Raw genomic sequence first — 24,822 nt, forward strand, 5'->3', positions numbered from 1 at the left:
TCCTGGGTTGGTGTCTAATCCACAGTCTACCCTCTCCAGGCCTTGGTGTTAGTTCTTTAGGTGGTTTGTTCTTTTTGGCCCATGGTCTGTAAAAAAAAAAATAAAATTATGATTCACAGGCACTTATATTTATGGGGCTGTTCCCTCATTGGGTATATCTAGGTAGGTGACTGTTACCTGGAGGTGTGTCTCCTACCGCTCTCCATCGCTTCCTGGGAACTTACGCATTAGAGGTGTGGTCAGCAACCATCATGTAATAGTGTGGGGTTGTTCCCACCTTTTTCTTTTTTTATTGTTAGAGTTATTGTGTGTGTGTGCATGTGTGTTTAATGTGTACTTTCAGTGATAGTTTGGTTAAGGTGATATTCTTTCGATTGATTTATGGTATGGTGTTGGGGGTGGCTAGTGCCGATTCTGTTTGGAACAGATAAGTGGCCTTTATGTGCTACTCAGCTGTGACTGTTACAAGTTGGTTTGTTGCTTTCCACCCCCCTCTACACACTGTTTGTTTTTGTGAATTATGGTTTTCTTTTTCTTTTTCTTTCTTTTTTTCTGTGCTGGACAGGAGCATGGGCCTACGTGCATAGCAGACAGACCTTCCGGATGGTGGAGTCCCTTCACTGGCCCTGTATTGTACAGCACTCAAGGTGTCTTTTGGAGTGTATTGTGTGTGGTATTAGGAGCCTTTCCCCTCTAGTAGTCCTTTCTTCTGTGGTAAGCCCTGAGCCTGTTGACGGATCTGTAAGGTATTGCGCAATATTTTATATGTAGCTAATTTTGTTTTTTTTTATTTTTTGTAAGCTTTTCATGTCCAATGTAGGACAGAAAATAAATATTACACATTAGTAAAATATGGAACATTGTTTCTGAATAACTACAGCTTTACCAACTTTTAATGTCAGTTTCATTAATCTATCTTCAAAAAAACCAAATACTAACATCTGAAAAGTAGAAGAAATTCTTGTTTTTCTCTTTTTCATTTTAAAATCTGTGTAAACATGTTGAACAAAAAGACAAAATTATTTGTCTTTGTTATCTAAAGGTGGCTTAGTTGTAACGGCTTGTTGCAACTATCCCCACAGTATGGAGGCTGTACCCAGCTAGCACTTGCTGTGAGTTTGTCACATGCTTCAAAATGGTGCTATGTTGATTAAAGTAATATAAGGTTGTATTTTGTGATTTACACAAACAGCTCAGTAACCAAAAAAAATGAGTTGAAAAAATTACTTACATGCCCTGAAAACACTTTTTGGTACAGATCTCTTTAAAATGCTTGCATCGCTCTGAATTTTTGCAGGATACAGTGCCTAGGAAATGTGGTAATGTGGCCAGAAGCACATGCTGCTTGACCTTGTACTGTATGACAACATAAAAAAGTCTGTGTAAAATGTGCCCCGGTTGCCCCGCGCTCCCCTGTCAGACACCAAATATTTTATATATAAGCAAGAATACCAGGTATAGGTAAAATTACTGGCTAAAGGACAGACATTACCTAAGATATTGTACACATAAAATTCAGTAAAATCAATATGTTTGCTTTATTAAGCTCATTTTGACAAATATTGTTAAACCAAATCCTGCAATTAAATCACTGAACAGCAAGCTGTAAAATTGATCATAATTATTTAAAGTTGAAATTTTTCTTTGCCCTGCCTCTGTCAATGCTTTATTAACCTTAATGTTCAAGATGCTGCTGAAATCAGTAGTGAAAATATACAGAAATATCAGTAGTGTTAAATGAGCTTAAATAAACACTTTTATGATGTTACTTAAAAAATAAACTGTATAGCTTTTTTTTTTTTTAGCATTTTAGTACCGAAAGCACTTGTTGTAAGATCACTACACTAGCTGTCATTTTTTTTTAAATTATAGAAAAATTGAAGCCCCTACTGTCGTACATCCAAGAGTACCTGACATTTTATGTAACATCTGGAAAGACTACCTACAAAAACAGGCTTTATTTGTCTTTTGTTCTTGCTATTTTTATACAATAAACATGAGCTGACTCAGCAATAAGAATGCATACTGTTAACCTAGTTTAAAAGAGGCAACAAAGTTAAGAACAACAAAAATGTTGCTTTATATACATGACATAGTAAACATTTAATAGTTATCAGAATTCTCTGTCACAGTAATGTCACAGAGAGTGTCACAGTAAGATATGCAAGATTAATAGACATTTTTCATTTTGTCAAAGCTAATGTATCTCAGTTTTAAGACAGTCAAGATAGATCTGGACCATTCTTTTATTAGCTTCCTTAATTATGGCTGGCACAGGCTCTTGGATTTTTCCAAGATGTGAAATGCAACATGAAACTGAATAGGCCTTTGAACCTGGCCCTATAGCCATTCTTTAACTCAATTCCATAGGCAATTTTATCAAAATGATGGTTTGTAAGTTTGTTAGGCTGTCCACCTTCTCAGTATATTACACCTTGACTGTATTGCAGCAACCTGTGAGCAGCAACCCATTTTAAACTAGCAATTCAATATGATTCTAACTTAAAGCTAGTCAGTAAAGTGTTGCTCTTTTTTTGCGAATGGTAGATTTAACAGATTACACTGACATGCCAAAAGTCATGTGATAGCAGTATAGCAGTATGTAAACTAATTATGAAGTGGCTTTACCCCAGGGTAAGGCTTGGGAACACACACACTTGCGTTTATCTTTTGAATAAGGTTAAACACTGGTTAGCATGTTCATGGCAAGATAATGTGAATTATCAGAGTTTGAATGAGGCATGATAGTGGTATGAGAACTTACATTTCTGCGGGCATTCAACATTCCTTCATCTACAGTGTCACATGTGTATCGGGAATACATTGTAGAAGGCATTACCACAGTGTTCTTATGGCATGGTTTAGGTCCAGTGGTCTGCCTGAAAAGGTTGTTGACCATTTCACTGCTTGGTGACTATTTGCAGCCCTTCATGGACTTCATGCACCCCCACAATGATGGGATATTCCAGCAGGATAATGCACCCTGGCATTGGGCCCAAGTTGTCCAGAATTGGTTTGAGGAGCATTCTGGAGAGTTCCGTCAAATTATATGGCCTGCATGTTTGCCCCAGTTAAGCATTTATAGGATGTGGTGGAGAGGTCCATTCGCACTCGAATCCTACCCCTACAAACATTCTCCTGGGGAATAATGTGCAACTGAATAACAGGACCTTGGCAATTGTTACACACCAGAGGGTTTGCCCTGAGCGAGAATCAAACTCTCAACCCTTGTGTTGAGTAGTTGGGAGTGCTAAGGGACGAACCACCTGGCGAACAATAAAGGATGGCCTCAAGTGCGGAGCAACCAACAAGCAGGGGAACTATGCAACTCAGAAAAATAAAAAAAAGAGACTAAAAGCTGGGAAAAACAAATTAGACAAGGAATGAAGTAAAAGGGGAAAAGCAGACTGGCCCCAGGGACCTGGGATCGAATACTCAATCATTGCATTGCCAGAGGTGTGCCACCAAAGGGGATAATGGCTGTGCAAACTTAAATGCTTACAAGGATGAACCAGACTAAGACCGTCAAAACTAAACTCAAAAACTCCCTTTTTTGATCTCTCTCAACTCTCCCTAAACTCAGAGGGTGAGGAATACTCATGAGATCCTTTTTTCCTTTTTTTAATTTATGCTTGAGAACTAGAGAAAAGTAAAGACTCGAAACTCAAGACAGATACCGAGATTACCAACTGAGTCAAAGCAAACTTCATGCAGCAGTGTGAACTTAAGATTGAGCGCCAAACAGCGTGTGAGCACCCCTTCAGTAGGGTGCCTGCAGATGCTACCACCCCGGCCTAATTAATCAGTCCTGGCTCTCCAGCCCTAGTGGCTGGAGGTGGCCTAGCAGGCTGCCTGGACATTATGTTATTGAAGGTTGCTCAGCAGAGAAACTAGGATGACAATATAATATAATAATATCACTTCAAATATCAGGCTGGGAGAATCCTTTTCTATATGAAAATATTTGTATTCTGTTGGGTACAGGAAGCATAGACCAGGAATTGTACAGGGAATTTGTGGCACTGTTTGAAAATGTCATTCCACAAGCACCATCTAAACAACTTGAACAATATGCTGCAAATCTGCCAAGACAAATAAGAACAGTGTTTAAAGCTGGTACAATCATACCCAAGGCTCAAAGCAACTATTAAAGCAAAAGGTGGATCTACAAAAGTTGTTACAAAGTTGTTGCTGCAGACACAAAAACCTTATCTCAGCAGTGAAAAGTGTTAGAGCAATTGAGTATGTACATTTGCAATTAAAATATTGATTGGAAAAATCATTTGTAACCTAAATAATGTTGGCACTGTATATTTTGCTTATATAAATAGGCATGAAAATTTAGCAGAAGTCAGTTGTTGATTTACTTAATTAAAATAATAACTAAACAAAATGAAACTTATTCTTAAAGATATAAACTTTGCAACTTCACCATGAAAATTGTCTATATGACTGCTTGTAAACACTACTGAGAAGACTGTAACCTTGTTAATTCACAAAGGACACTGACAGAGGTCATATTATAATAGATGTAAAGTCACTTGGTGAGTTGTTTAGGAAACTGTGCTCAGGATATTGTGCCTTTAGGGAGTCATCCCCAGTTTCTCATTTGTAAACATCACATGTCAGTCTTCAAATATCTGTATAAATGTAAAAAAGCCAGGCATAGAAAGTCACTGGCTAAAGGATGTTCAACATGATTTACAATGTTTGCCTAATTGCTAAATAGCTGATTGTGAACATTTTAAACCAGTAAAGGATACTTGCACAAGACCTATTCAGGGTATTCTTATTTTGATTTAGTTTGGCTGAGTTAGGGTATTGATTTTAAGGTGTTCTGAAACCTTAGCATCTGCTTTTATATCAAAATGCACAGAGAAGAAGTGATGGAAAATTTCTCCGGAGAGTTTATGTTCGTGCTTCATGGACTGAATGACTCAAAGACAAACAAACACATTTACTTTTCAATTGGCCTTGTTGTCTATATTGTGACACTGTTTGTAAATTTGACATTAATTATTACAATTATTCTGAACAAAACACTCCATGAACCCATGTACCTGTTTATTTGCAATTTGTATGTAAATGGAATATGTGGTGCTTCTGCTTTCTATCCAAAGATTCTTGCTGATCTTTTTTCAGACTCTCATGTTATTTCATATACAGGGTGCCTGTTACAAATATACGTAATTTACTGCTATATTTTCTGTGAACTCACATGTTTAACAACCATGGCATATGACCGATATGTAGCCATTTGTAAACCTTTGGAATATCACAACATCATGACACACCAGAAGGTGGTAAATTTGCTGGTTTTAATCTGGTTCTTCTCCATACTAGAAATATCTATTGGGACTGCACTAACAAGCCAGCTACGTTTATGTGGTAATGACATTGACAAGCTATACTGCTTTAACTGGGATGTTGTAAAGCTTTCCTGCACAGATGTCACTGTGAACAATGTTTATGGATACATTGTAATATTTTCTCATGTTTTCCAAGCTGTGTTCATCATTATTTCATATATTCGCATCGTCAGAGCGTCTATGAAGTCCAAGACGGAGCGAGTTAAATTCATGCAGACTTGCATTCCTCATTTAATCACCCTCATAAACTTCACCATTTCTCTGTTATTAGATCTTATGTGTGCTCGCTATGGCAAAGGTCAGGAACTGCAAGCTCTGCGGAATATCTTGGGAATAGAGTTTCTTGTTGTGCCTCCTCTCCTAAATCCCATCATATATGGGTTAAAAATGACCCAGATACGACAGCAATTTGTGAAAATGTACAACCACAGACTCAAAGCAATGCAACAGAGCTGAAATTGATTTTAGAAGAACTCATCTTAATGTAGGTCATTTCCTTTTTTCAGGGTATTCAGGGTCTGGCATGACACAGCACAAGAATGAAAGTCGAGAATGAAAGTCAAGGTCTCCACTGCTAAATAGACAGTTTTTGAGACCTTGGAAATTTGAAAATTTACATTTGATCTATCTGATCTTTACTTTTTTCCAAGTATTCAGGGTCTGGCATGGCTCAAGAGTACTGTAAATCTGTGAAGCCAATAATGAATTAACACTTTGAGAGTATATAAAAACACATTTAAAAGTGAATCCAAACAGCTCATTCAATGTGCATTAGCTAATATACATGTATTTACAACAGAAAGATGGAGCAAATTGCACTTGTAGCAATACGGTATAGTGGCTGTTTTCTTCATAATTGATTTATATATTTGATTCATAATATTTTATTAAATTACTTTTATTTATTATATGCTTTCTTTTGTAAGTCTTAGACACAGTCTTATGGTTAACTAGCTAATTGGTCATACAGGAAACAACAGATGGTATCTAATATAATACACAACAAGAGGTAGCTTATATAGAAATGAGAATGATGAAGCTGTTTTTGATTAAGCTTACCTCGTTTCAATGAACAAGTAAATTTAAGAGGAACTGATGGCAGTTCTTTTCATTTCTGCTAATTTGACCTGCTGCCTGGCTGTAAATATTTCAATTTTTACAATTTTAACACATAAGGTAGAGAAGATAACTGGCATGTTTGCAGCTAGTTTAGCTTCTTGGTGAAGTGCTGCAACACTTCAGCCAATCATGCCAGTGAATTTGTTGCTGTGTATGCCCGTGCCTTTGCTTGCATAGCCAACTTTGGTTTTATCTTATAATAACAATGTGATCACTGATCTGGGATATTTTAAAGCTGCACTACGTAAGCTTTGGGTATTTGGAGACATCTCATTTTGTAACATCAGTTGTGCTTTGGACTGCTTTCCCAATCAAATAAATCTGATGATTGCAAGCGCACTGAAAGAGAACTCAAAACTTGGTGAAGTACATGTCTTCAGAGGCAGACAAATGCTGACAAAAAAATGTGTAAGAAAATGTGGCAAACCACAGATATGAATGACAGTGAAAATCTTTGGTGCATAGCCCCCTAGAATTTAAATTCAAAAAAGAAAGAAAAAATGTAAATATATATATATATATATATATATATATATATATATATATATAAGAAGAAAAAAGAAAAATACCAACACCATCTCTAAATATATACACATACACAATATACACTACTATTGTACTATTGCACATTTCCAACGTACAGTTGTACAATAATAAATAATGAAATAAAACTATGATATGTATTGTAGTACACATTTCCATATGTGCAGTTAGTGAGTCTGAGGTAAATAAATAAATGAGATACAGGGTATACAGGGGACAGAATACTGATATAGAAATCTTCCAGATTATACAAGATATGGATAGAAAATGTGCAATATGTCAATCTATATGTGTAAGTATAGATTTGCTGGATTGAAGGTGCAGTGAGATCAGAGTAGGTCTGTTGAGATGTGGATGAGGTGTAGACTGTCCATGGAGATCATCATGATGATATTAGTGTAGTGACAGGCCTATAGACCGATACACGAGCACTACTGGCTGTACAGCAGCCTGATGGCCCAGGGGTCTCGGAACCAGCTGGTCCTGGACTTTGTTTCTGTACCCCCTCCCACTTGGCAAGTGTGAGAACAGACAGTGGCTTGAGTGAGTGGAGTCCTTTAGAATCCTCCTAGTCTTCCTCAGGCAGCGGCTGGTGTATAAATCCAGGAGGTTTGGGAGCTGGACCCAGGTGATGTTCTGGGCTGTCCTCACCACCCTCTGCAGAGCTTTCTGCTCAATGGCAGAGCAGTTCCCATACCGGGTGGTGATGAAGCCTGTTAAAATGCTCTCCACAGTACATGTGTAAAATGTTCTGAGGATGCGGGGGTTCATGCCAAACCTCCTCAGCTGCCTGAGGTGGAAGAGGCGCTGTTGTGTCTTTTTTACCACCTGTGTGGTGTGTTCAGTCCATGTCAGCTCCCCTGAGATGTGAACACTGAGGAACTTGAAGCAGCTGACCCTCTCTACAGTGGCTCTGTTGATGGTGATGGGCGTGTGCACTTGCTTCCTGAAGTCCACTATGAGCTCCTTGGTCTTGTCAACATTGTGAGATAGGTTGCTCTCCTGGCACCAGTGTGTCAGGAAGCTGACCTCCTCTCTGTATGCCTCCTTGTTGTTATTGGTGATCAGGCCCACAATCATGGCATCATCTGCAAATTTGATGATGACATTGGAGCTGTGTCTGGCTGAACAGTTGTGGGTGTACAGAGAGTAAAAGAGAGGGCTGAGCACACAGGTTGTACCGGTGTTAAGGGGCAGTGAGGAAGAGGTGATGTTGCCCATCCTTACCACCTGGCATTGGCCCATCAGGAAGTTCAGGATCCAGCTGCATAGAGAACTGTTCAGACCCAGATCCTGAAGCTTAATGTAGAGCCTTGAGGGCACGATGGTGGTGAATGCTGAGCTGTAGTCCACAAACAGCATTCTCACATTCATGTTCTTTTTGTCCAGATGGGAGAGGGTAGTGTGCAGAGTCAGGGCTATGACATCATCAGTGGATCTGTTCTCTCTGTAGGCAAACTGCAGTGGGTCCAGAGTGGCAGGTAGTGACAAGATTGAGGCATAAGGGAACAACTGAGAGTGAGAGAGAGAGGTTAAATATGTCTGTAAACACACCTGCCAGCTGATGTGCACAAGCTTTGAGAGCACGTGCAGGTACGCCGTCAGGCTCTGCTGCCTTGTGGATGATAACGTGCTTGAAGGCTCTGCACACGTCAGCCACGGAGACGGGGGGGTGGGGGACGGGGTCTCCTTCTGCGTGGCATGATTTGCCTCAAAACGGGCATAGAAAGTATTCAGCTCGTCTGGAAGTGCAGCACTGATGTTATTCACAAAACGAGTTTCCCTCTAAAAGTCTGTTGTTGTGTTTAACCCCTCCCACAGGCTTCTCCTATTGTTGGTGTTGAACTGTGATTCCACTTTAGCCCTGTACTCACGTTTGGCTGGTCTTATGGTCTTACAGAGAGCACAGCTGGTTTTTTATACTCATCCGTGTTTCCTGATTTAAAATCAGCAGTATGTGCGTTCAGAGTTGCACAGACTTCACAGTTGAGCCATGGTTTCTGATTGGGGTAAAACTTTTCGTGGGAACATCCTCTATGCACTTTTTCATGAACCCAGTAGCAGAGTTTGCATATTCGTCTATGTTATTGTTTGATGGCTCGCAGAACATCTTCCAATCTGCATCTTCAAAACAGTCCTGGAATGCAGAATCCGATTAGTCCGACCAGTGGTGGACCTCTCTGACGGTGGGCGATACCCTTTTCAGCTTCTGCCTGTAGGTGGGCAGGAGCAGAATAGAGAGATGATCCGATTTGCCAAACAGTGGTTGGGGGAGGGCTTTGTATGCCTCACGGAAGGAGGAGTAGCAGTGGAAAGAGATTCGCACCCTGAGTTCGCTGATTTTGTTGTCCAGGCACTGTATGTTTGCCAATAGTATGCTGGGGAGTGGGGGGGGGTGGTTAGCACGCCGTCTCAGCCTGACCAGAACGCCGGCTCTCCTGCCCGTTTTCTGGCGTCTGTGGCATTTCCTTGGCCGGTCAGCCCAGATGAATGGGGCCTCTTTGAGGTTCCCAAACAATGGATAAGTGTTCAGGAACTTAAAGTCCGATATTTGGTTGAGTGATCGTCAATCTGATTTCCAAAAGTGCTTGTCTGTTGTAAATGAAGGTGATGGCAACATTTAGTGCAAAAGTAGTTACAAATAAGAACAAAATTAACAAAAAACAAACAGGAGTGAAGGGAGCTCGCAACACGGCAGCCATGCTCGGCGCCATCTCGGAATCCAATTCCGTTATATTTAGTTGCAGAGATGAGACTTCAAACCCAAGTCTATGAACTTAGGAGTTGGGTTTGGCAGGGCTGATTGTGTTGAATGCTAAGCTGTAATCTATGCTGTAATCTATAAACAGTATGTGTTCCTTCTGTCCAGGTATGTGAGGGCAGTGTGTATTGTTAGCGCAGCAGCTTCAACTGTAGATCTGTTGGAGTGGTATGCAACTTGGTGAGGGTCCATGGTGGCTGGAAGTGTTGGAAGTGAACAGATGTAAACTTTGACCAGCCACTCAAAGCAGTTTATAACTGTTGCTGTCAGTGCAACAGGGCAGAATTCAGGCAGGTGACAGCCAGTTTCTTGGGGACTGGAACAATTATGGTTTCCTTAAAGCACATGGGAATCACTGACAGTCTTAATGAGAGGTTAAAGATGTCAGTGAAAACCTCAGCCAGCTTGTTGGCACATGCTCTAAGTACACAACTGTGGACCATCAGGACCAGGTGTCCTGCATGGGTTAACTGCCCTGAAAGATCTCACCACCTCAGACAAGGGAATGGTTAGAATGCAGCTCTCCTCATCTACTGGGAGTTTCTCAGCAGGTGAGGTGTTAGTTGCCTCAAAATGAGCATAATGTGCATTTAGCTCATCTGCAAGTGAGGAGGACAAGTCCCATATCACAGATCATACCTTCTTTGTAGTCAGTGATAAGGCACAGTCCACTCCACATATGTCTGAGATCAGAGCCAAGATAGTTAGATTCCACTCTGTCCCTGTAACTCCTTTTGGTGGTTCTCTGAAGGTCATATCTGGCCTTCTTGAAGCTAGAGGTCACCAGAGTTGTAGGCAGTGGCCCGAGCTCTTAGTTTGCCTTGAACCTCAGCATTGATCCAGGGTGTCTGGTTGGGAAATGTTCTGACATTGATTTTTGGTACAATGTCATCAGTGCAGTTATTGATGTAGCTTGTGATGGAGTGTATTCATTGATGTCTGTGCCAACTGCATCATGGAACATCTTCCAGTCTGTGGAGTCAAAGCAGTCCTGAAGTGTGAAGATGGCCTCCTCACTCCATTGACAGACTGATCTGAGAACTGGTTTCGCCTGTTTAAGTCTTTGTTTGTATAAAGGCAGAAGAAGAATGGAGGTATGATCAGCGGAGCAGAGTTTGTAGCTGTCCCTGAGTGCAGTGTAGCAGTGGTCAAGAGTCTGTTCTCCTCGGTGGGGAATTGAATGTGCTAATAGTATACAGGCAGAACCTTCTTTAAGTTTAAAATCCCCAACCACAATAAAAACAGCCTCAGTGTGAATGTTCTCAAGTCCATTGATGGTCTCGTACAAAATGTCCAATGCACATGACTTATCTGCCTGAGGTGGGATGTAGACTGTAGTGAGAATGACTGAGCTGAAGTGTCTGGGAAGAAAAAAGGTCAAACTTTGACTGTTAAGAGTTCAATGTCTAGAGAGCAGTGACTGGCTAGAACTGCTACAACTGTTCCCCATTGAAAGTGCACCATAACACATACCTCGCTGCCTCTGCCCTTACCAGAATCCAGAGTTCTGTCCTGACGGTAGATGGAGAAGCCGGCTGGTGTGATGCCTTTGTTTGAAATTGCCGCGGATAGCCACGTCTCTGTGAGTGCTAAAATGTGGCAGCTCTTGATGTTGCGCTGAAACTTGATCAGTGTGTTCAGTTAGTCTATTTTGTTTTCCAGCGACTAAACATTTGCAAGCAGAATACTAGGAAGCGGAGAGTTGAAGCACCAAAGTTGTTGTTGCAGACACAAAAAACCTTATCTTAGCAGTGAAAAGTGTTAGAGCAATTCAGTATATACGTTTGCAATTAAAATATTGATTGGGAAAAATGTATCATTTGTTATCTTAATAAATATACAGTATATAGTGTACTGTACATTTTGCATATATAAATGTGTTTGAAAATTTGTACTGAAGTAACTTTTTTTATTTACTTAATTAAAATGATAACTAAACAAAATGAAACTTATTCTTAATGATACAAAAACTGCAACTTCATCATGAAAATTTCTGTATGTCTGCTTGTGAGTGTAGATACTACTGAGAAGACTGTAACCTTGTAAATTAAAATAGGACACTAATAGAAGTTGTATCATTATAGATGTAAAGTCACTTGGTGAGTTGTTTAAGAAACTGTACTCAGGATACTGTGCCTTTAGGGAGTTTTCCCCGGTTTCTCATTTGTAAACATCACACGTCAGTCTTCAAACATCTGTATATATGTATAAAAGCCAGGCATAGAAAGAAACTGGCTAGAGGATGTTCAACATGATTTACAATATTCGCTCAATTGCTATCAGTTGATTGTGAACACTTTAAGCCAGTAGGGGATACCTGCACAAGAGAAAAACTTGTGAACCATTCAGGGTATTCTTATTTTGATTTATTTTGGTTTAGTTAGGGTGATGATTTTAAGGATTGTTTCCGCTTTTATATCAAAATGCACTGAGAAGAAGTGATGGAAAATTTCTCCGGAGAGTTTATGTTCATGCTTCATGGACTGAATGACTCAAAGACAAACAAACACATTTACTTTTCAATTGGTCTTGTTGTCTATATTGTGACGCTGTTTGTAAATTTGACATTAATTATTACAATTATTCTGAACAAAACACTCCATGAACCCATGTACCTGTTTATCTGCAATTTGTATGTAAATGGAATATGTGGTGCTTCTGCTTTCTATCCAAAGATTCTTGCGGATCTTTTTTCAGACTCTCATGTTATTTCATATACAGGGTGCCTGTTACAAATATACATCATTTACTGTTATGTTTTCTGTGAACTTACATGTTTAACAGCCATGGCATATGACCGATATGTAGCCATTTGTAAACCTTTGGAATATCACAACATTATGACACACCAGAAGGTGGTAAATTTGCTGGTTTTTACCTGGTTGTTTTCCATACTAGAAACATCTGTTGGGACTGCACTAACAAGCAAGCTACGCTTATGTGGTAATGACATTGACAAGCTATACTGCTCTAACTGGGATGTTGTTAAGCTTTCCTGCACAGATGTCACTGTGAACAATGTTTATGGATACATTTTAATTTTTTCTCATGTTTTCCAAGCTGTGTTCATCATTATTTCATATATTCGCATCGTCAGAGCGTCTATGAAGTCCAAGACGGAGCGAGTTAAATTCATGCAGACTTGCATTCCTCATTTAATCACCCTCATGAACTTCACCATTTCTCTGTTATTTGATCTTATGTGTGCTCGCTATGGCAAAGGTCAGGAACTGCAAGCTCTGCGGAACATCTTGGGAATAGAGTTTCTTGTTGTGCCTCCTCTCCTAAACCCCATTATATATGGGTTAAAAATGACCCAGATACGACGGCAATTTGTGAAAATGTACAACCACAGACTCAAAGCAGTGCAACAGAACTGAAATTGATTCTAGAATAATTCATCTTCATGTTGGTCGTTTCCTTTTTTCATTTCTTTTTTTCCAAGTATTCAGGGTCTGGCATGACACAAGAATACTGCAAATCTGAGAATGAAAGTCGAGGTTTACACTGCTAAACAGACCTTATAAATTTGAAAATTTACATTTGATCTATCTGATCAGGGGTGATTAGGAGACTAGATGTCAGCATTAAGGGAAAACTTTAAAAACCTTAAGATGTCTAAGGCTGTATTTACCTTGTTCCAGCACATCAATGCACCACAGTAAATAGCATTTGTTTTCAGGGGGAAGCATTGATTCTGGTGCATGATCATTAAAGTTTTGTTTTTCAAATACTTCCATACAACATGGAAGACCACCGGCAAAAGCTCATGTATTTAAAAGTGACTGATTACCTCAGAAATGTGAAATTCAAGCAGGAAAATGATTGGATGTTAATGTATTGAAATACTTGATGCTGACTGTAATCAATGACCTAAATATTAATCTGTCCAAGTTTGCTTTTTTATTTATCTATTTACCATTTAAGGTTTTAGAAAATAGTTAAATGATGCATATTATGCTGACTTTCTGATTATTCCAAAAATTAAAAATAAATAAATAAAAGCATTAATCATATAAATATTGCATATATATATGCATATAATATAGCAAGATAACATTTCAGTTGAATTTCACAGGGAACTCTCTTGTAAAACCCACATGCAGCCGACTGCAGAGGGAATATGCATTCACATGTGTGAACATGCCTGAGCAGTGAAAAAAAAATCCAATAAAAAATGAATACTTTGAGATTATGTAAAAACACATTTAAAAGTGAATCCAGACAGCTCATTTAATGTGCACTGGTTAATATACAAGTATTTACATCAGAAAGAGAGAGCAAATTGCACTTGTAGCAATATAGTACAGTGGCTGTTTTCTTTATAATTGATTTATATGTTCTTAATGGTTTAATGATGTCATTTATCCATGATGATGTATAACTTCTTCTACCTTAAAAGCAAAATGTAATTAAAGAAAAAAGAAAGATTTCCTTTTTTTTATTAAGTCTACATAGAGTCTCACTTAATCTTCTATATAAATTAACTTTTTTACATTTCACTTTTATTAAATTACTTTTATTTATTATATGTTTTCTTTTGTAAGTCTTAGACACAGTCTTATGGTTAACTAGCTAATTGGTCATACAGGAAACAACAGATGGTATCTAATATAATACACAACAAGAGGTAGCTTATATAGAAATGAGAATGATGAAGTTGTTTTTGATGAAGCTTACCTCGTTTCAATGAGCAAGTAAATTTAAGAGGAACCGATGGCAGTTCTTTTCATTTCTGCTAATTTGACCTGCTGCCTGGCTGTAAATATTTCAATATTTTTACAATTTTAACACATAAGGTAGAGAAGATAACTGCTATGTTTGCAGCTAGTTTAGCTTCTTTGTGAGGCACTGAAACACTTCAGCCAATAATACCAATTAAGAGACTTCGTTGCTGTGGATGCCCGTGCTTTTGCTTGCATAGCCAGCTTTGGTTTTATCTTATAATGACAATGTGACCATTGGTCTGGGATATTTTAAAGCTGCACTACATAAGCTTTGGGTATTTGGAGACATCTCATTTCATAACATCAGTTGTGCTTTGGACTGCTTACCTGATTAAATAAATCTGATGATTGCGAGCGCACTGAAAGAGAACTCAGCCAAAACTTGGTGAAAGACATGTCTTCAGAGGATGTGACAAATGTGCATCAGGATGGTGGCAGAACAGCTAATCTTGCTTGTAGCCGAGCATAAAAGCTTATATGACAAGCAAATGCTGACTAAAAATGTGTAAGAAAATATGTGGCAGACCACAGCTATGAATGACGGTGAGTACATTACAGCACCTGTATATAACCATAGTTCATTCTATCCTTTTTGATGAGAGGAGCAACAAGCAGGAGCAGAGCCTCGAATTCCCCCACTGAAACATGGAAGTACCTACAGAATAGCTCATTATGCTGCTTCATCTAGCTCTTGTAAGAGGCAGTGGAACTCCCCATGTTAATGTTTTTGCAGAATGGGATGCACCCAGTGTATGCAGCAATTAGTTGCAGTGCTTAAAAAAGGTTTTTAAGAATATTTTGACAAAAAAATTACACTTGATGTGAAAGGGCCTTGACACTGCCACCATCCTCCACCCTGACCCAACCCCCACTCCCACCTGCGGTCATCGTCCATTGCGATGTTTCCATGTAGACCTTGTTATATGCAGTTATGTAGACATCGCCCAACCCTACTGTCATCATATCTTTCTCAGTAAAATGTTGATTTTGCATTGGAGACCTAAACATTGAGCCAGACCTTGCTGGCTCTTGTGGCAGGGCTGCGCCAGTTCTGCCTCTACCTGTACAGTGTTCTCTTCATGCTCCACGGTAATCATGACTCGTTGACTTGGATCATGCAGTTCAAAGAGCCTGGATTATGACTTCTCCATTCAGCCCCGTGCCAGGCCCTGCATACTAATGCTGATGTCTTGTCCCACTTTGTGCTGCTGAGGAATATCAATACTGCGTGCATCCTGAGGAAAAAAGCAGAAACAGCAGCAAAGTGCACCAAGGCCACAGCCATTGCTCTTAGCAGCCTCGGACTTGATGCCGTAAGCCCCAAGGAGTTCTGTTGTGCCCAGGAGGAAGATGCTAAACTCTCCTTTGCAGACAGTTAGCTCTAGTCGGGGCACACACCAGAATGGACAGAAGTAACACCACAGGGACCCACCACTAAGGCTTTGTTTACACAGCAGGTAAAAGTGGCCCAAACCCGATCTTTTTCTTCATATGTGACACAGATGTGTCATCTGTGTGGCAGTGTGAACTGCAAAAAAACACATTGAATCTGACATTTTCAATTCTGATTTGAGACGCTGGTACTGAAATCTGATACGTTTCTGATCTGCAGCAATGCAACTCAGTCTGAACAGACAAATCGGAATTTATGTGACTTTTGCGTAAATCCAACTCTACTTCCGTCATAATTTCGTGCTGCTGAGACCTCATAAGCATATAGGCTGATGTTTCTGTACAAAAAAATTACAAGAGACTTATCGCAACAGCTCAGTGTTTAAAGAGATTTCGAAAGAAATGGCTGAACGTGGCCATAGGAGAATAAGGCTGCAGCGTCAAAGAACAGTTAAAAGTCTGAAAGCAGCGTTTAGAGAACATGAACCAAAGAATTGAGCATATAACATGGCCTTTTTATGGTGAGCTCGAACACATTCTGGGTGATGAGCCCAGCTGACAACCATTGGAACTTCATGATCGCCTCTGTGATGCTTGTGAAGATGAAACTGAAAGCTCCGGTAGCGACTGGCATTCGTTCATTGTCATGACTGTTACCTCTGGATGAGCCTCGTGAAGCAACGTGAAGCATTGTTATTTTGCGCATGGGGGTGAGTTTAGGAGCTGATCTATTCAGACTAATGTAGCATACAGATCACATTTAAAAGATGTTGTGAACAGCCAAACAAAAAAATCGGATTTGGTGAGAAAATCAGAATTGGGCCATTTTTACCTGCTGTGTAAACGTAGCCTAGAGGCGCTCTGATTGGTCTGGGACAGCCTGTAGTTATGTGAAGGGGTTATATCACTAGGGGAGGAGCAGGCACTCGGCAAACGTGTCTGCCATCTACTGGTGCCTCACAGCCTCCATAAACCAGTGTTAGGTGCAGTGCATGGAGCAGCTGGCCTGGGACATCTTAGCCTGGGCAAGACCCTGAAATGGCAGCAAAAGAGATTCTACTGGCTGGGCTGCTGCCTGAACTTGGAGCACTATATTGCTGCAACCTACATATGGCCAAGAAAGGGCTACAGCAGCCTTCGCATGATCCATTAAAGCTTCATCTAACCAACTTGAATAATATGCTGCAAATCTGCCAAAAAAAATAGGAACAGTGTTCAAAGCTGGTACAATCATACCCAAGACTCAAAGCAACTATTAAAGCAAAAGGTGGATCTACCAAAGTTGTGGTAAAGTTGTTGTTGCAGATACAAAAAACCTAATCTTAGCAGTGAAAAGTGTTAGAGCAATTGAGTATGTACATTTGCAATTAAAATATTGATTGGGAAAAAAGTATCATTTGTTATCTTAATAATTATACAGTATATCATGTACTGTATTTTGTGCATAAATAAATATGTATGAAATTTGCGCAGAAATTCCTTTTTGATTTACTTAATTAAAATGATAACTAAACAAAATTAAACTTCTTCTTAATGATATGAAAGTTGCAACTTCACCATGAAAATTTGCTTGTGAGTGTAGACATTACTGAGAAGACTGTAACCTTGTAAATTCACATAGGACACTGACAGAGGTCATATTATAATAGATGTAAAGTCACTTGGTGAGTTGTTTAGGAAACTGTGCTCAGGATATTGTGCCTTTTGGGAGTCATCCCCAGTTTCTCATTTATAAACATCACATGTCAGTCTTCAAATATCTGTATATATGTAAAAAAGCCAGGCATAGAAAGGAACTGGCTAAAGGATGTTCAACATGATTTACAATGTTTGCTTAATTGCTAAATAGCTGATTGTGAACATTTTAAACCAGTAAGGGATACCTGCACAAGAGAAGGTTGGAGCCATTCAGGGTATTCTTATTTTACTTTAGGTTGATTTAGTTAAGGTAATAATTTTAAGGTGTTTTAAAACCTTGCCAACTGCTTTTATATCCAAATGTACCGAGAAGAAGTGATGGAAAATTTCTCCGGAGAGTTTATGTTCGTGCTTCGTGGACTGAATGACTCAAGGACAAACAAACACATTTACTTTGCGTTTGGTCTTGTTGTTTATATTGTGACTCTGTTTGTGAATTTGACTCTAATTATCACAATCATTCTGGAAAAAACACTTCATGAACCCATGTACCTGTTTATATGCAATTTGTATGTAAATGGAATATGTGGTGCTTCTGCTTTCTATCCAAAGATTCTTGCTGATCTTTTTTCAGACTCTCATGTTATTTCATATACAGGGTGCCTGTTACAAATATACATCATTTACTGTTATATTTTCTGTGAATTTACATGTTTAACAGCCATGGCATATGACCGATATGTAGCCATTTGTAAACCTTTGGAATATCACAACATTATGACACACCAGAAGGTGGTAAATTTGCTGGTTTTTACCTGGTTGTTTTCTATACTAGAAACATCTGTTGGGACTGCACTAACAAGCCAGCTACGCTTATGTGGTAATGACATTGACAAGCTATACTGCTTTAACTGGGATGTTGTTAAGCTTTCCTGCACAGATGTCACTGTGAACAATGTTTATGGATACATTTTATTATTTTCTCATGTTTTCCAAGCTGTGTTCATCATTATTTCATATATTCACATTGTCAGAGCATCTATGAAGTCCAAGACGGAGCGAGTTAAATTCATGCAGACTTGCATTCCTCATTTAATCACCCTCATGAACTTCACCATTTCTATGGTATTTGATGTTTTGTGTGCTCGCTATGGCAAAGGTCAGGAACTGCAAGCTCTGCGGAACATCTTGGGAATAGAGTTTCTTGTTGTGCCTCCTCTCCTAAACCCCATTATATATGGGTTAAAAATGACCCAGATACGACAGCGATTTGTAAAATTGTACAGCCACAAACTTAAAGCATTGCAACAGAGCTGAAATTGATTCTAGAATACCTCATCTTCATGTAGGTCGTTTCCTTTTTTCATTTCTTTTTTTCCAAGTATTCAGGGTCTGGCATGACACAAGAATACTGCAAATCTGAGAATGAAAGTCGAGGTTTACACTGCTAAACAGACCTTATAAATTTGAAAATTTACATTTGATCTATCTGATCAGGGGTGATTAGGAGACTAGATGTCAGCATTAAGGGAAAACTTTAAAAACCTTAAGATGTCTAAGGCTGTATTTACCTTGTTCCAGCACATCAATGCACCACAGCAAATAGCATTTGTTTTCAGGGGGAAGCATTGATTCTGGTGCATGATCATTAAAGTTTTGTTTTTCAAATACTTCCATACAACATGGAAGACCACCGGCAAAAGCTCATATATTTAAAAGTGACTGATTACCTCAGAAATGTAAAATTCAAGCAGGAAAATGATTGGATGTTAATGTATTGAAATACTTGATGCTGACTGTAATCAGTGACCTAAATATTAATCTGTCCAAGTTTGCTTTTTATCTTTTTACCATTTAATGTCTTGGAAAATAGTAGTATGATGCATTTTATGCTGACTTTCTGATTATTCAAAAAAATGTAAAAAATAAATAAATAAAAGCATTAATCATATAAATATTGCCTTAGCAAGATAACATTTCAGTTGAATTTCACAGGGAACTCTCTTGTAAAACCCACATGCAGCCACTGCAGAGGGAATATGCATTCACATGTGTGAACATGCCTGAGCAGTGTAAATGCAGAGTTAGATCACAAATATAAAGAACAGCGTAACCAGCATGTCTATATTATCAAGTTGGTTTTGACAAAATGTCAGATAAAAACAACTTTTTCAGTTGTCTTATTTGCATCATGCTATACCATGAAATGGATTAGAGTGATTTTACATCTTATTCATGTGGTTGATTGTCTGTTGTTTCCTCTGCCTTTTAAATGCTTAAACTATATTGCTGTTCAATATTCTTTTTACATAAAAGCCAATAAAAAATGAATACTTTGAGATTATGTAAAAACACATTTAAAAGTGAATCCAGACAACTCATTTAATGTGCACTGGCTAATATACAAATATTTACATCAGAAAGAGAGAGCAAATTGCACACTAGCAATACAGTACAGTGGCTGTTTTCTTTATAATTGATTTATATGTTCTTAATGGTTTAATGATGTCACTCATCCATGGTGATGTATAACTTCTTCTACCTGAAAAGCAAAATGTAATTAAAGAAAAAAGAAAAGTTTTCCTTTTTTTTTATTAGGTCTACATAGAATCTCACTTAATCTTCTATATAAATTAACTTTTTTACATTTCACTTTTATTAAATTACTTTTATTTATTATATGCTTTCTTTTGTAAGTCTTAGACACAGTCTTATGGTTAACTAGCTAATTGGTCATACAGGAAACAACAGATGGTATCTAATATAATACACAACAAGAGGTAGCTTATATAGAAATGAGAATGATGAAGCTGTTTTTGATGAAGCTTACCTCGTTTCAATGAGCAAGTAAATTTAAGAGGAACCGATGGCAGTTCTTTTCATTTCTGCTAATTTGACCTGCTGTCTGGCTGTAAATATTTCAATATTTTTACAATTTTAACACATAAGGTAGAGAAGATAACTGCTATGTTTGCAGCTAGTTTAGCTTCTTTGTGAGGCGCTGAAACACTTCAGCCAATAATACCAATTAAGAGACGTTGTTGCTTTGGATGCCCGTGCTTTTGCTTGCATAGCCAGCTTTGGTTTTATCTTATAGTGACAATGTGACCATTGGTCTGGGATATTTTAAAGCTGCACTACATAAGCTTTGGGTATTTGGAGACATCTCATTTCATAACATCAGTTGTGCTTTGGACTGCTTACCTGATTAAATAAATCTGATGATTGTGAGCGCACTGAAAGAGAACTCAGCCAAAACTTGGTGAAAGACGTGTCTTCAGAGGATGTGACAAATGTGCATCAGGATGGTGGCAGAACTGCTAACCTTGCTTGTAGCAGAGCACAAATGCTTATATGACAAGCAAATGCTGACTAAAAATGTGTAAGAAAATATGTGGCAGACCACAGCTATGAATGACGGTGAGTACATTACAGCACCTGTATATAACCATAGTTCATTCTATCCTTTTTGATGAGAGGAGCAACAAGCAGGAGCAGAGCCTCAAATTCATCCACTGAAACATGGAAATACCTACAGAATAGCTCATTATGCTGCTTCATCTAGCTCTTGTAAGAGGCGGTGGAACTCCCCATGTTAATGTTTTTGCAGAATGGGATGCACCCAGTGTATGCAGCAATTAGTTGCAGTGCTTAAAAAAGGTTTTTAAGAATATTTTGACAAAAAAATTACACTTGATGTGAAAGGGCCTTGACACTGCCACCATCCTCCACCCTGACCCAACCCCCACTCCCACCTGCGGTCATCGTCCATTGCGATGTTTCCATGTAGACCTTGTTATATGCAGTTATGTAGACATCGCCCAACCCTACTGTCATCATATCTTTCTCAGTAAAATGTTGATTTTGCATTGGAGACCTAAACATTGAGCCAGACCTTGCTGGCTCTTGTGGCAGGGCTGCGCCAGTTCTGCCTCTACCTGTACAGTGTTCTCTTCATGCTCCACGGTAATCATGACTCGCTGACTTGGATCATGCAGTTCAAAGAGCCTGGATTATGACTTCTCCATTCAGCCCCGTGCCAGGCCCTGCATAGTAATGCTGATGTCTTGTCCCACTTTGTGCTGCTGAGGAATGTCAATACTGCGTGCATCCTGAGGAAAAAAGCAGAAACAGCAGCAAAGTGTACCAAGGCCACAGCCGTTGCTCTTTGCAGCCTCGGACTTGATGCCGTAAGCCCCAAGGAGTTCTGTTGTGCCCAGGAGGAAGATGCTAAACTGTAAACTGGGCATGCAGTTAGCTCCAGTCGGGGCAGACACCAGAACGGACAGAGGTAAAACCACAGAGACCCACCACTAAGGCTTTGTATACACAGCAGGTAAAAGTGGCCCAAACCCGATCTTTTTCTTCATATGTGACACAGATGTGTGATCTGTGTGGCAGTGTGAACTGCAAAAAACACATTGAATCTGACATTTTCAATTCTGATTTGAGACACTGGTACTGAAATCTGATACGTTTCTGATCTGCAGCAATGCAACTCAGTCTGAACAGACAAATCGGAATTTATGTGACTTTTGTGTAAATCCAACTCTACTTCCGTCATAATTTCGTGCTGCTGAGACCTCATAAGCATATAGGCTGATGTTTCTGTACAAAAAAATTAGAAGAGACTTATCGCAACAGCTCAGTGTTTGAAGAGATTTCGAAAAAAATGGCCGAAGGAGACCGAGGCTGCAGCGTCAAAGAACAGTTAAAAGTCTGAAAGCAATGTTTAAGGAATCTGAGAACATGAACCAAAGAATTGAGCATATAACATGGCCTTTTTATGGTGAGCTCGAACACATTCTGGGTGATGAGCCCAGCTGACAACCATTGGAACTTCATGATCGCCTCTGTGATGCTTGTGAAGATGAAACTGAAAGCTCCGGTAGCGACTGGCATTCGTTCATTGTCATGACTGTTACCTCTGGATGAGCCTTGTGAAGCAACGTGAAGCATTGTTATTTTGTGCATGTGGGTCGGTTTAGGAGCTGATCTGTTCAGACTAATGTAGCATACAGATCACATTTAAAAGATGTTGTGAACAGCCAAACAAAAAAATCGGATTTGGTGAGAAAATCAGAATTGGACCATTTTTACCTGCTGTGTAAACGTAGCCTAGAGGCGCTCTGAGTGGACTGGGACAGCCTCTAGTTAGGTGAAGGGGTGTTATATCACTAGGGGAGGAGCAGGCGCTCAGTAAACGTGTCTGCCAGTTACTGGTGCCGCACAGCCTCCATAAACTAGTGTTAGGTGCATGGCATTGTAACGGGTTTTGCAATTTTTAATATTATTATTGCTAGAACCTTATGTGAGGGTGTGAGGTAACCCGGATTTATTTGAAGTCTACAGACCAGGGCAAGAGAGAGAAACGCTCGCACCAAGGATGCTTCAGAAAAGAGAATTTATTGGCTAAATATCAAACTACTTTTGGACTACATTCAATAATAAACAATATAAAGTAAAACAAGAAAACAAAACAAAACAAAGTGATGGTAATGAAAGACAAAATAGCTCGAGTAAGTTAGAGTGATTCACGGCTAAATGGTATGAGGCAGTGTGGTTTGGGGAGTCACTTGGGAGAGCCTCTAGTGAATTAACCTAAGCCTGGACGGGAAGAACTATATGGCTGGATGTACCTATAAAAGTTCTCTTATTAAATAAATTGGCGTCAGGGCCCTGACTGCAAATTGATGGTTCCAGCTTACGTTGGAGTCGGGGGCTGACTTCAGGAGGGGTCGTCTCAGGACAGACTCGATCGAAGGCTGGAGCTCACGCGGTGGTTCCTCTCCTCGCTGGCCGTGGATGCTGCAACTTCGTGCGGGCACACGCCTTCCCGTCAGTGGCGTCTTGTGGCCGTCTGACAGTGGAGCTTGGGCGGCCTTTGGAGGGTTGATCTGTTCACAGATCAGTGCGTGGCTCTGGGTGCGATGCTGGGTCTCCGTGGCGTCAGAACCGCTCCCACTCCGCTGGCGAGGTTCAGGTTGCAATCAGGGTTCTGAGGCTGGTGGTACCAATTTAACTAACTACTTCTCTTTAGCAGAATTGAAAGTTATGGATATATCCTCCCTGGCAATATCCACCTTCCTTCTCTGAGGGTGGTTCAACCTTAAGGTGTGTAGACGAACAGGCGAGTTACAAAACAAACCAAGGTTTCAGATCTGAGAATTTAGCGTTCCAATACTTCTGATCTGTCTTTCTGACCTAGGCCGGCACAAACTTAGAAACTTGTTGCGAATGCAGGAAGTCCCCAAATTTTGCGGTGCACTCTGGTTTTGTTCAGCTGGAGGCCCTTCCCTTCAGGGGTGGAACCCAGGTGTTGATAGGTTCTCTCACCTAACGGGTAATTAGCTATTCCTAATTCTTGGTCCTGATTGGTGGGGGTTTCTCTGTCCTACCAGGGAACTCCCTCCTTTGTTCCTTCTAGGTTTAAAAGTTTAATTCGATTGAACAAAACAGTTTTCAGATCAATTAGGTTAGTAAAATCCATAACCTACAAACCTAACATTTAGGTATCTACGTGCAGTTTCTACCCACATTATCTGAGAACAACTATGGCAAAGGCAGAAACAATCTTATAGATAATCCTTGGGTGTCTTTTCATTGCAGGAACTTTCAACACAGTAAAATCATTACTTCAAATGACAATCAAGTAAATGAAAAGAGTAAAAAATTAGAAGGCTAAATAAAACAAGTGAAAAGGAAACCTAGGTGCATACTTTCAGTGTTCTAAATACATAGTGTTCTAAAATCACTACTTTAAATGGTTATTTAGGTAACTTTCAGACGGTTATCCCACACATTCCTAACATCTGGTAAAAGAAAGGATGAATACACACTAAGAAACTGAGTATAAAAATACCAGCATCATCACTTGTAAATTAGATAAGGTTGATAGTCAAACATGCATATCAATAAGTTTTCCTGGAGTCCTTTGTGAGTAACAGTCCCTTAGGTGGTGGCATAGTAATTCTCGTTTTCACCCCTTGGGGGTGCTGTGGGTCCGTGCTTGAGATCCCTAGGGAATTTAGAAAGTTGTAATTTTGCCGTCCAAAGTCGTACAAATTCCGTTTTGGTATGTCTAGTTTAGTTAAAAAGAGTTCAAACGAATGGTGGTAGTTCGGAGGGGACAAGTACCTTAGAAATGTACTTTCTGTTACTTAGGATAAGAAGTTGTCCACAGGATTTTGGAGAGCCGTGCAGCTGCATTCCAGTGAAGGGTCCTGTTTTTCTCCAGGTCAAAGGAGAGAGGGGTGCTGCTCCTTGATTCAGC

At 39.5% G+C, this 24,822-nt stretch overlaps 3 protein-coding genes across 3 annotated transcripts; all 3 read left to right on the top strand.

The window, feature by feature from the left end:
- The first annotated feature begins 4,886 nt into the window (after positions 1–4,886).
- LOC118827673 (olfactory receptor 4S1-like) lies at positions 4,887–5,825 on the top strand. Its single transcript, XM_036599114.1, has one exon. The coding sequence runs from the start codon at positions 4,887–4,889 to the stop codon at positions 5,823–5,825; it is 939 nt and encodes a 312-aa protein (XP_036455007.1).
- Positions 5,826–12,187: 6,362 nt separating this feature from the next.
- Positions 12,188–13,172, top strand: LOC118827681 (olfactory receptor 10A3-like). The gene has a single exon (XM_036599125.1). The coding sequence runs from the start codon at positions 12,234–12,236 to the stop codon at positions 13,170–13,172; it is 939 nt and encodes a 312-aa protein (XP_036455018.1). The 5' UTR covers positions 12,188–12,233.
- Positions 13,173–17,927: 4,755 nt separating this feature from the next.
- LOC118827692 (olfactory receptor 4S1-like) lies at positions 17,928–18,866 on the top strand. Its single transcript, XM_036599134.1, has one exon. The coding sequence runs from the start codon at positions 17,928–17,930 to the stop codon at positions 18,864–18,866; it is 939 nt and encodes a 312-aa protein (XP_036455027.1).
- The last annotated feature ends 5,956 nt before the right edge of the window (positions 18,867–24,822 follow it).

The sequence above is a fragment of the Colossoma macropomum genome, unplaced genomic scaffold (genome assembly GCF_904425465.1).
Source record: "Colossoma macropomum unplaced genomic scaffold, Colossoma_macropomum, whole genome shotgun sequence".
In the NCBI taxonomy this organism is placed as follows: domain Eukaryota; kingdom Metazoa; phylum Chordata; class Actinopteri; order Characiformes; family Serrasalmidae; genus Colossoma; species Colossoma macropomum.

What these genes read in the sequence shown, in the direction of transcription:
- LOC118827681 (XM_036599125.1), top strand. Translation starts at nt 12,234, where the DNA reads ATGGAAAATTTCTCCGGAGAGTTTATGTTCATGCTTCATGGACTGAAT.
- LOC118827673 (XM_036599114.1), top strand. Translation starts at nt 4,887, where the DNA reads ATGGAAAATTTCTCCGGAGAGTTTATGTTCGTGCTTCATGGACTGAAT.
- LOC118827692 (XM_036599134.1), top strand. Translation starts at nt 17,928, where the DNA reads ATGGAAAATTTCTCCGGAGAGTTTATGTTCGTGCTTCGTGGACTGAAT.